The following is an 11,977-nucleotide window of genomic DNA, read 5'->3' on the forward strand; positions in this document are numbered from 1 at the left end:
ACCATGCAGTATTATTATTATTGACTGTATTCCCAATGCTGTAATTTTTATCTCTGTGACTTATTTTATAACTGGAGGTTTGTACCTCTTAATCCCCCTCACCTGTTTGGCCCATCCCCCCATTTCCTGTGGCCCCCCTCCCCCCACCCACACCACCAGTTCTGTGTATTTGTGAGTCTGTTTGTGCCTTTTTTGTTGTTTATTCACTTGTTTTATTTTTTTAGATTCCATGTGTAGGTGAAATCATATGGTATTTTTATTTCACAGATTTATTTCATTTAGCATAATACCCTCTAGGGGGCGCCTGGGTGACTCAGTGGGTTAAGCCTCTGCCTTTGGCTCAGGGTCATGATCTCAGGGTTTTGGGATTGAGCCCCACAGGGAGCCTGCTTCCCCTTCTCTCTCTGTCTGCCTCTCTGACTGCTTGTGATCTCTCTGTCAAATAAATAAATAAAATCTTTAAAAAAAATGCCCTTTACGTCCATCCATGTTGTTGTAAATGGCAAGATCTTTTTTTTTTTTTTTTTTTAGTTGCTGAGGAATATTTCATTGTGTGTATATATATCACATCTTTATTCATTTATGGCTGGACACTTAAGTTGCTTCCATGTCTTGGTTATTGTAAATAATGCTGCTGTGAATGTGGGGTGCAGATATCTTTTCAAGTTAGTGTTTTCATCTTCTTTGGTAAATACCTAGCAGTATAATTACTGGATCTTATAGTAGTTCTATTTTTAATCTTTTGAGAAACTTCCATAGTTTTCCACAGTGGCTACACCAATTTACATACCTTTAAACAGTGCACAGGGTTTCCTTTTATTCTACATCTTCTCCAACTCTTGTTATTTCTTGTCTTTTTGATACTAGCCATTCTGACAGATGTGAGGTGATACTCCATTGTAGTTTTGAGTTTTGATCTACATTTCCCTGATAATAGGGATATTGAGCACCTTTTCATATACCTGTTTACCTTTTGTATATCTTCTTTGGGAAATGTTTACTTAGAACCTCTTTGTACATTTTTTTTTTTTTAAGATTTCATTTATTTATGAGAGATAGTGAGGGAGCACAAGCATGAGTGAGCTGGAGAGGGAGGAGCAGGCCCACCCGCAGCAGGGAACCTGATGTGGGGCTCGATCCCAGGATGCCAGGATCATGACCTGAGCCTAAGGCAGATGTTTAATGACTGAGCCACCCAGGTGCCCCCTCTTTGTCCATTTCTTTTTTCTTAAGATTTTATTTATTTATTTGACAGAGATCACAAGTAGGCAGGCAGAGAGAGAGGCCGGGGAAGCAGGCTCCCTGCTGAGCAGAGAGCCCCATGTGGGGCTTGATCCTAGGACCCTGAGATCGTGACCTGAGCCAAAGGCAGAGGCTTAACCTACTGAGCCACCCAGGTGCCCCTCTCTGTCCATTTTTAAATCAGATTGTCTTTTTGGTATTTCATGAGATATATTTTGGATATTAACTCCTTATAGATTATTTGCAAATACCTTCTCCCATTCTTTTTGTTGACAGTTTACTTGCTGTGCAAAAGCTTTTATTTGGTATTGTCCCATGGAAGAAGAATGCAATCTTGTGGGATTGAGTGCTTGTATCTGAGACAAGGCTGTTAGTAATTACAGGAGGTGGAGCAGTACATATTGCTTTTAATGCTTCCATTAGGAGAATGTAATCATTTAAAAAAAGAAAAGATTTATTTATTTATTTTAAAGAGTTGGGGGACGGGCAGAGGGTGAGAGAATCTCCAACAAACTCCTCGATCAGCAGGGAGCCTCATGTGGGGCTCAGTCCCACAGCCCTGAGATCATGACCTGAGTTGGACACTTAACCAGCTGAGATACCCAGGTGCGCCTGTACTTAATTTTTATACCACATTGTTAAAGCATCAGCTGAAAGCCAGTAGACCTAGTTAAGTTGTGCTCAAATTTAAGTTTCCTATTCTTATTTGGGGAGGATTCATAATTTTTCAAAGTATTAGTTATATTTGTCACAGTACTACCTCTGAGCTTGTGTTTTCTCTCAATTCTGTAAGCTTTTGGACTATGGTAAGGGGATATATTTGTTACAATGTTACTTCCAGAAAGACTTCTTTTAGACTGTAGATGACATGTCTAATACTTTTAAGATTCTAGTCTTTTTTAAGTTTTGAAAGTCAAGAGGAACAAGGAGCAATGAACTCTTACGTAAGCCCCTCAGAAAGCAAACCATGGTCTGTGAATGAAGAAATAAAACAGGAGGCTCCAGGAAACCATATTTCTGGATTGTTTGTGCTATACTTTTTTGTGTGTGTTTGTATGTGTGTGTTTTTTTAAGATTTTATTTATTTATTTGACAGAGATCACAAGTAGGCAGAGAGGCAGGCAGAGAGAGAGGGGGAAGCAGGCTCCCCGCTGAGCAGAGAGCCCCAGATGCGGGGCTCGATCCCAGGACCCTGGGATCATGACCTGAGCTGAAGGCAGAGGCTTTAACCCACTGAGCCACCCAGGCGCCCCATGTATGTGTGTTTTGTTGTTGTTGCTGTTTTTCTGGTTCCTATATACAATATAATGTTCATTCAGTTTCTTAAAAATTACAGTTGTTTTAGTGATTTTTAAAATTTTTCATTCTGCCTAGAAGTTGTGAAAGTAGACAGAGTCTCAGAGCAGCCAAGATGGAGGCCTCGGATCCATGAACTAAAGCTTACTTACTTCATGTGAGAAACTGTCCTTGGGCTCACACACAGAGCATAAGTTTGGGATCTGATTTGCCAGCCTCTGCAAATGATAACACATTAAAAGGGATGCAGACGGCAGTACTGATGGTGCCGGAACCATCACTGACGGCATGAGGAGAAGGCAGCAAAGCCTTCAGTCTCGAGCTATTTAGTGTTGAGGCCACCAGCCTGGTGGAACCCATGTCTGCGTCCCCATCCCAGCCTAGCACTGAGGTTTACAACTTTTGAGTCAGTAAGAAGAGCAGGAGTGGTGGGGCGCCTGGGTGGCTCAGTGGGTTAAAGCCTCTGCCTTCGGCTCAGGTCATGGTCCCAGGGTCCTGGGATCGAGCCCCACATCGGGCTCTCTGCTCAGCAGGGAGCCTGCTTCCTCCTCTCTCTGCATGCCTCTCCGCCTACTTGTGATCTCTGTCAAATAAATAAAATCTTCAAAAAAAAAAAAAAAAAGCAGGAGTGGTGTTCATTCTATTCTGTTCTAGAAAGTAGGGGTGTACCTAATAGGTCTTAGATAACTCTAAATGTTTAAAACAAGAAATGGGTGTTTAAAAAAGGTAAAAACATTCCCCATTTGCCAACTGATAATAGCTCTTCCTTCTTCAGTAGTAGCTGAATGAGATACTAGTATCCTACTAAAAACTTGATAAAATCAATAGGAATGTGTCTTAACTTGTTTGTAGTATTTGGCTCTGACTTCACTGTTAAGAGAGAGTAAGAAGCTCTGGTATTACGAAAAGTAACCACTTCCCGCAGTTGTTCTAAGCTAACCCTCTGTAACATGTTCCCTGGCCATTTACCTCGGTCATTTATATTACTTGCTAAAGGAAGGAAGTTGCCATCCATTATATGTTGTTAAGACTGCCAACTATAAGGGTGTGTGGATAATTCCAGAAGGGAAAGAAATGTTAATACAATTTTCTAGTCATCTTTGAAACATGTTCAAAAGAAGAGATTAGCAGGAAGCAGTATTACTAAATGTCTGTTGTGTGGAGTGGAGTGCTGGAGAGGTGGGCTTGAATGGTGTATTTGGCCCTGAGGACTTCCAGGGCAGGTTGGAGATCAGCCTTTGTGGGAGGCCCAGATCTGACCGTGCACTTCTGGGGGCCTCCAGCTGGGCACCAAGTCTCAGGTTCCCCACCAGAAGCCAACTCCTGACCTGTGCTGAAAGCAGTGGGGTCCCTAGTACTCTGTGCCAGCGGCTGTCCGCACAGACTACTCCGGGCCTTCAGACAGCTTGTCCGTTTATAACAGTCCTTGCTGATGGTTGTACCGTAGAATTCATTTATTTCTTTATCCAGTGTTTTCTGAACATGCTTTTAGTTCCAAGCATTCTTCTAGGGGCTATGAATATAGCAGCAAACCAAACAGAAAAACATTCTCTTACAGTGTTTCTATTCCGGTGGGGACAATAACTGAGCAAAGTGTAAAGTGTGTAATAAGGCTAAAGAGAAGAAAATGGAGGGGAAAAAGGTATGGAGTGGCAGGCCCCGTGGCCAGTTTGGGTGGGTTAATAGGAAGGACTCTGCTGAGGAAGTAGCACTTGCATGAGGCTTGGGGTGCGCAGATAGCAGCAACCAGGGGTTTGAGGTGGTCCCCTTGCCTGTTTGAGGAACTTCCGGAAGCTAATAGGATTGAGGTGCAGGCATGGGGAGTTGTAGGGTCTCGTAAAGATGTTGGAAATCTGTAGGTCTCAGATTATGCAAGACCTTCGGGAGGCTTGGCCTTGGCCTGAAATTCAGAATACTGGGGAGCTTGTTACTGGAGAACTCTTTCTAGTTCAGAGGAATCCTGCCAGTATAAAACCATTCTTTATTGGAGTTGAAATTCATTTTCCTATAATGTTTGCCCATTGCTCCTAGCAGACTGAATTCCTGTTATGGCAATGCTTGGAGTATTTGCGTGAAAGTGAAGGAATGCTATAGTATGCAGTCTCTGAGTTTCAGTAAAAAATTGCATATAATCTCTTAACTGCAGACCATGAGCTGGCAGGCAGGATGGGTCCTTGTAGGTGCCATGGAGGCTCTGTCTTTGGTTTGACCATGTTCAGTCTTCCCACCAGTGACTTGCGCGAAGGCACAGGTGTGGACAGCAGATGCCTTACATGGAGCCGTAGTGCAGATTTGAGTAATAGGGTTTAGAAAAATGAGAGGATATGAAGTGGCTCTGGTGATGGAACAAAGAGAATATGAACTCTGAACAGGGATAGTAAGTCCTGCTCACTCTGCCAGAAAGTAGAGGCTGGAGGTGGAGGATGTTCATCAGACTGCAAGGTCAGAGTGTCACCATAAGCGGGCTTTGGCTGCTGGTGAGTCTTCTGAACTTTGAGGTTACATTATGATCAGGTCCAAGATGGGTGACACAGAAGGTGAGTTCAGTGACAGCTGAAGTGGACTCCTGGGAGAGCTGTAGAAAAGGGTCCTAAAGAGCAACCCTTCCTGAGGGCCCATCCATCGTCCCCCAAGCCTTCCTCTGCCCACCCTGGCCTATCCCTTTAAAGCCCTGCCTAGTGCCTAGGCCACCAGCATTGTACTTTCTCCACCCTCTGTTGACTACCATGTCAGGTCAGCCCACCTTCCTGAGGTTTCTTGCCTCCACCCCTCCTTTCTGTCACCAGTGTCACCACTATTGGTTATATTTTGTCTGCAGAAGGGATGCAAGGCTCTTGGGGCAGGACTCCCCCGGCCTCCATCCTAGTCTGTAGGGGCCCAGATCACACACCAGAGTTCCCTAAACATAGCTCATGTTTCCTTCATTCCTCCTTACCGATTACCTTTGTTCCTGGTGCATCTAGTTTAACAGCCTGTCCCATTTGGTTAAATTCTTCCCTTGGCTTATATCCCACTTGTTTCAGAAAACCTTTCTGTATCCTCTCTGCAAACAGATTTGTTCTCCTCTTTGTCCCCCACCCCCAGCATTCTTATCTTGGCTCAGACTGCTCCAGAATGAGCAGCTCTGCAGGAGACTCTTACCCTCCTGCTCAGTCAGAAGGAACCTTACTTAGGTGGGGCTGCATGGGTTTACCAGCTCCATCTTCCGGGATAGAAGGCAGCTCTGGGCCCTCTGTAAATGCACGTGCTGGTGAACTGGATGAGCTCCTGCCATTAAGTGGGGACTTCACCTTTAGATGATATAACCAGAGACCACGGGGCAACAGTTTGGGATCTGACATCTCTTTGCCAGTTGGTTCTCAAGTGAGGTGAGGAATGCTCCCCCAGAGGCTGCAAGGGGGTGTGTTTGATAAGGGGAGGAATTCCATTACCTCCAAGGTGCCGTCAGCCAACTTTGATTGATCCTCAAAGTCTGTGTTCTAGTAAAATTCACTTGCCAAGAAAATCTGAGGTCCTTCTAGGGCTTTGTGTAATTTATTATAATTACTATTAAAAATACAGTGTAGAGACACTTGAAAGTGGCTTCTCAATCAGTAGCACACATAAAGTAGAATCAGTTTCTGGATGTTTCTAAGGTTACATAATGAGGCTCACAGTGTGACAGTCTTGTCAGTATGGAAGTTAGAAGGACGGCCATTGGAGTTAGACTGGGGTTCTGATCCTGGCTCCCGCACTCCTGGTTTTAGGCTCTATGACCTTGGGCAGTGACTGAGCTTTTGTGCTGCCTTTGAAATGAGGGTAACAGTACTTAAGTCACAGGGCAGTTAGGAGGACTGAAGGCGATAATGCCGGTGAGCGCACACGCCATGCCAGGGCTTGGTAACCAGTGAATCACTAGGATTACTTCTTTGAGGTATTAAAGGCAGAGTAGCTTAATTTTAGTATCCTCTTTGAATTTGTAAAAGGCACCATCTTAGGTCTCACTAAAATGTGGCTGCTGAGGGGCGCCTGGGTGGCTCAGATGGTTAAGCATCTGCCTCCGGGTCAGATCATAATCCTGGGATTGGGGTCCGCTGCAGGTTCCTTGCTCAGCAGAGAGCCTGCTTCTCCCTCTCCCTGCTACTCCACCTTTCCCCCTGCTTGTGCTCTCTCTCTGCCAAATGAATAAAATCTTTAAAAAAAAACATTCGAAACAAACAAAAAAATGTGGCGGCTGAGTTTGGTATCAGTTGCTTGCTAAACGGCCTGTCTCCTGGCCCCAAAGACCGGGTGTCTGCTGGCCCCCTCTGTGTCTGCCACTGCCACTCCCACAGGCCCAGCTTCAACCATTCACAAGTGACCTCACTGCTGGGGAGGCCAGGCTTCATAGGAAGAGTTGAAAGCAAACCTGTTCAGGGCCCGTGTGGTGGTATTTGAAGGATAACAGTAGAATATATCACTTTTTTCAGCCACTTGAACAATTTAGAAATTTGTGTTTTTGTTCCATATGTGTAGGTAATGTGATACCTGAATAAGTGATTCGCTATCTTTCTCAAAACTAGGGTATGTGAAAAACAACAAAATAAGGTCATTCAACTGATTGCACTGACTACAAACTAATTTGCAGGAGATGTTGCAGTAAAAATCCTAAAGGTTGTCGACCCCACACCAGAGCAGTTCCAGGCCTTCAGGAACGAGGTGGCTGTCCTCCGGTGAGTAGGGCGCAGGCCGTCCAGCCTCCCCGGAGCGGCAGGGGGTGGGCATGGCTGGTGGGGCAGAAGCTGCGGAGGAAGTGGGCTGCAGGGCACATGCACCTGTCTCCGAGGGCCTACGGCTGGCACGGGTGCTTAGTGTTCAGTGCGGAGTCCTGTGGCTAGAAGTCCTTCCTTGTAAGTGAAAGGGTGTGGAAAGTTTCCTCCAGCTCACCTGGTTGTCAGACCTCTAGAAGGGCCGCTTGTGGTGAGCACAGATCCCCTTCCACTCCTCCAGGCCTCTGGGCCCAGGTTCTTCTCTGGGTTGTGGTTTGAGATATAGAGAAACAGATTGTTTTCGCCTTTCTTTCCAAGAGCTCTTTGTAATGGCCAGTTTGCCTTATTCTGGAAGACCTTCAGCTTCGAAGTCCTTGAGTCATTATTTAGACTTGTTAGAATGATGACAGATTGCACAGATTAGGGGTCCGTGACCCCTGTGGGAGGAATCATGAGTGTATGCTGATTGGAGAGAATGTCCTCTCTCTCAAGGGCAGCACGGAGGTGAACAACAGCGGGGCTCTTTTGTCACAACACCCAGCTCGATGATCAGCAATTTTGCATGTTTGCTTTGCCAGCCACCCAGATTGTAAGCATGGGGCGTCAAGGACACACAGGACCCAGCATCAGTGGGAAAGCAGAGTAGATCTCTATTCTGCAGCAGCTGAAGATTCAGAGCCTTTTTCCTCCTGTCCCCTCTAGCAAAACACGGCATGTGAACATCCTGCTTTTCATGGGGTACATGACAAAGGACAACCTGGCAATTGTGACCCAGTGGTGTGAAGGCAGCAGCCTCTACAAACACCTGCATGTCCAGGAGACTAAATTCCAGATGTTCCAGTTGATTGACATCGCCCGCCAGACTGCTCAGGGAATGGAGTGAGTAGATGGCTTTGCTGACTAGAAAGTCTGGGGTGCAGACATCAACTTGCCCTATGTCAGGACCTAGTTTAGGAAAAAGCCAAGTCTGCTAAATGGTTTCTGTGATACTGTTGCACAGATGGAAAGGAAGCCTCCGGAGTGGGCTGTAGGAGTGAGAACTCAAGGTAGCTTGTCCGGGCTGAGGCCGCCTGCCTTGGGGCTTAGATTGGGGTTCGAGCCAGTGCCCTCAGAATTTACCCAGACGCTGAAGAGTGTATTGTGGGATTTAGACCTCCTGCCTGGACAGCCGTGGCCCTGCCCACTGTGGGAATGTGCGCTCTGAGGCATGGCCCACCGGCACACGCGCTTGCTCTGCAGGAGGGACTGAGCAGATGGTTTTCCATAATCTGTTTTTCTTTTGGAGCATGCTTAAAAGTCATCCCGAGCACCTGCACGTGACACCACCCGTTTGTCTCTGTGCTTGAACACATTTCTTTGTGAAAGGGGTGTGTGTGGTGTGGTGTGTGTAGGAGTCACACTTTTCCTCTGAGGTACCTCTTATATGGAAGAATGGGAGCTCCTCATAGCCCCACATGTCTGAAGGTATAAGCTAAAGCTGTGCTTGCAAGTGCTGTGTAAACTCTCACTTTCTCCTTTTAAAATTCTTACGGAATTTACTTTTTTTTTTTCTTTTTCTCAGAATTTACTTTCTATACATTTTAAGAAATAACTAGCCAGGGGTGCCTGGGTGGTTCGGTTGGTTAAGTGTCTGCCTTTGGTTCAGGTCATGATCCCAGGGGTCCTGGAATCGAGTCCTACCTTGGGCTCTCTGCTCAGCGGGAGTCTGGTTCTCTCTCCTGTCCCTGCCCCCTGCTCCTGCTCTATTTCAAATAAATAAATAGTCTTTAAAAAAGGAACAGAATTACTTTATAGAAAAAAATTATGGATATAATCCACACACTATACAATTAACCCCTTAACTGCATACATCTTAGTGATTTTTAATATATTCACAGAGTTGGGCACACATCTCCACTATCTAATTTTAGAACATTTGTCATGATAGAAGACGAGATAGGGGTGCCTGAGTGGCTCAGTCGGATGAGAGTCTGACTCTTCATTTCAGCTCAGGTCATGATCATTGAGCCCCGTGTCCGGCTCTACACTCAGCACAGAGTCTGCTTGTCTTCCCTCTGCTCCTCCCCATGCTTGTTCACTCGAGCTTTCTCAAACAGAAAGATAATGAGGTCTCTTGTGTCTAGCTTGACTTTGCATAACGGGTTTGGCATGTGTCAGTACCTCATCCTTTCCTGTAGCTGAATAACACTGCAGTACGGGCAGGCCACATTCTACTTACGCGTTCATTAGTGGGTGGACATTTGAGTTGTCAGAATTACTGTTTGAGTAGGAGTGATGCTTCAGTCACTGTCGCCTTACCTTCAGGCAAGGCATGATGTGGCCTAGCCTGTTATCAGTGCCCAGCCAGTCCCCACTTGTAGCCCCTTACCAGGCAACAGGTGCTCTGGTGGCTTTCTTCCTAGCCGAAATTTGAAGCTATTTCTACCCATGTCCCTCAGACTGTTTTTAATAGATTTATTTTCCCTTCACAGCTATTTGCATGCAAAGAACATCATCCACAGAGACATGAAATCCAACAGTATCCTTTGATGGTTGTTTTCGTTTGACTGCTCAGTTCTAAATTTAGAAAAACAGAAGGGAGACTTTTTAAAGTTTATCCCAGCAAATGTGACTTTGGAAAGATTTCCGCAAGATTTGAGATACATGTTTGGCTTATGGTTGAAAGTTTTATTATGCTCTTCATTACTAAATGTAAGTTGGAGGGATGGGGCTTTTGTCTTTCATGTTTATTTCTAGTGTGTGGACAGTGTGTATCTGTTCAGAAAGTGGCTGCAGGCCAGATGTTTCAAGATCATTGAAGTGATTACTGAAAATTGTTTCTTCAGTGAACAGAAGTGGTTTCTTCAGAGGTCACTGTTGGAACCAGCCCTTCCTCTTTCCAAGACTGTGTTCCTATAGAAGGGCACTGAAGACGAGGAGTGTTTGTACTGTAGGGCAGGAAATGCAGCCCTTGTCCACGTGCCTCCCGCCTGCAGCCAAGAGGAGAGTGGATGGCGTTACAGCCCTATTCTGCTTCTTGGCCAGTGAGAGGAGCCACAGTTGGGTTGAGTCAGATTGTGGGATGTGGCCTATTTAAGCCACATGTCTGAGGTATGGGATATGTTTTAGTGATGGGTTTTTGGGTATGACACGTCCCAGCATGAGAGTAGATCCCGTAGATTTGGAGGAGGTATGCGTTACTGCATTGGTGGATCCCAAGTCAGCCTTAAACTGCCTGACTTCTTTATCCAGAAATGAGGTGAGTTTGGTCCTGATTTGAAGTCACCAAGCAGTACCTATTCTACTGAGAAATCTTAGGACAGCGTTCAGTGCTCAGTGAGGGAATGCCATTTTGTTCTTCACGTTTTAGTCGTTTGAGGGCACAAAGCGGGCAGAACAAATGTAAGCCATCACAGGCCAGGCCTGCCTCCAAGGAGCAGCAGATGGCAGCCCGTGCCCTTAGAAATCTTGGGGTTTAAGACACCTATTTCATGGGAAGGTCAGAAGGCCAGGGACCTGGCACCTAGATGTGGAAACGGGGAAGGGCAGCACGGGGAAACTGCCTTACTTTTGGCCGAGCCACATAATCTGACACCCTGAGCAACTGCTGCTTGCCTCCTGGAGGAAGGGGACTTTCAGAAGAACTTTTTAAAACTTTAGAAATCTAAGCAAACCAGAGAAGGCTGGGGACAGACAGGAGGCAGAGAGACGCTGTGCTCTGAAGACCTTTGGGAAGTGTTTCAAAATTAAGTTGACCATTCTTCTGAAACCACAGTCCTTAACAAGCATTGAGATATATTTCTCCATGAAGGCCTGACGGTGAAAATTGGAGATTTTGGTTTGGCAACAGTAAAGTCGCGCTGGAGTGGTTCTCAGCAAGTTGAACAACCCACTGGCTCTGTCCTGTGGATGGTGAGCAGGCGAGGGGCCCACTAGCAGGGTGCAGGGGAGAAGGGGTGTCCTGAAGGTCTGTGTGCAGACTCAGAGCATTTGACATTTCCCCAGTACCCAGATACCTCAGTGAGGCCTTCAGTGACATCAGGCAGCCGGAGGCAAATGTGAGCTTTCTGAAAGCTGGTGACCAAAACCATGCTGAGGCATAGGTGCTGGGGCCGAGGCTAGGCTTCCTGAGCCTGAGCAGGCCAGAAGTGTAAACTGAGGAAAGGGCTCTCATGCCCAGCGGGAGGGGACAGGCCTGGTGCCTGGATGCCTGTGGGGCCCAGATGGTGGTGAATGAATGTATTTTGTCCTTGTAGGCCCCTGAGGTGATCCGAATGCAGGATAACAACCCGTTCAGCTTCCAGTCTGATGTCTACTCCTACGGCATTGTGCTCTATGAGCTCATGACAGGGGAGCTTCCTTACTCCCACATCAATAACCGCGATCAGGTATGTGCCCTGGTGCAGACTGGCTGGATGGGGCTGTGGAAACCCCTGGACCTCCTGCAGTTTGAGCAGCAGGAGGGATAGAAGTTGCTGCCGTCACTGTTGTTCCTCCACCCAGTCCCTCAACTTTTTGCTTCCTCTTAGATCATCTTCATGGTGGGCCGAGGGTATGCCTCCCCAGACCTCAGTAAGCTATATAAGAACTGCCCCAAAGCAATGAAGAGGCTTGTAGCCGACTGTGTGAAGAAGGTTAAGGAAGAGAGGCCTCTTTTTCCCCAGGTAAGGCTTGGCTTAAGGGTGTAGGAATGGATTCAAGTAGGAGTTCCTAAATAGAAATGAGGAGGGAGG

General features: G+C 46.3%; 1 protein-coding gene across 5 annotated transcripts in view; it reads left to right on the top strand.

Annotated features, from left to right (window-relative positions):
• Window positions 1–11,977, top strand: part of RAF1 (Raf-1 proto-oncogene, serine/threonine kinase) — an 85,579-nt gene that overhangs the window by 72,445 nt on the left and 1,157 nt on the right. For all 5 annotated transcript variants that reach the window (XM_047744305.1, XM_047744325.1, XM_047744314.1 and 2 more), the window contains 6 exons: window positions 7,145–7,229; window positions 7,968–8,144; window positions 9,737–9,783; window positions 11,038–11,156; window positions 11,501–11,632; window positions 11,774–11,908. In XM_047744305.1, coding sequence (XP_047600261.1) covers window positions 7,145–7,229; window positions 7,968–8,144; window positions 9,737–9,783; window positions 11,038–11,156; window positions 11,501–11,632; window positions 11,774–11,908 — 695 coding nt within the window. The remainder of the gene's footprint in view (window positions 1–7,144; window positions 7,230–7,967; window positions 8,145–9,736; window positions 9,784–11,037; window positions 11,157–11,500; window positions 11,633–11,773; window positions 11,909–11,977) is intronic.

Source organism: Lutra lutra, chromosome 1, assembly GCF_902655055.1.
Source record: "Lutra lutra chromosome 1, mLutLut1.2, whole genome shotgun sequence".
Taxonomy (NCBI): Eukaryota; Metazoa; Chordata; class Mammalia; order Carnivora; family Mustelidae; genus Lutra; species Lutra lutra.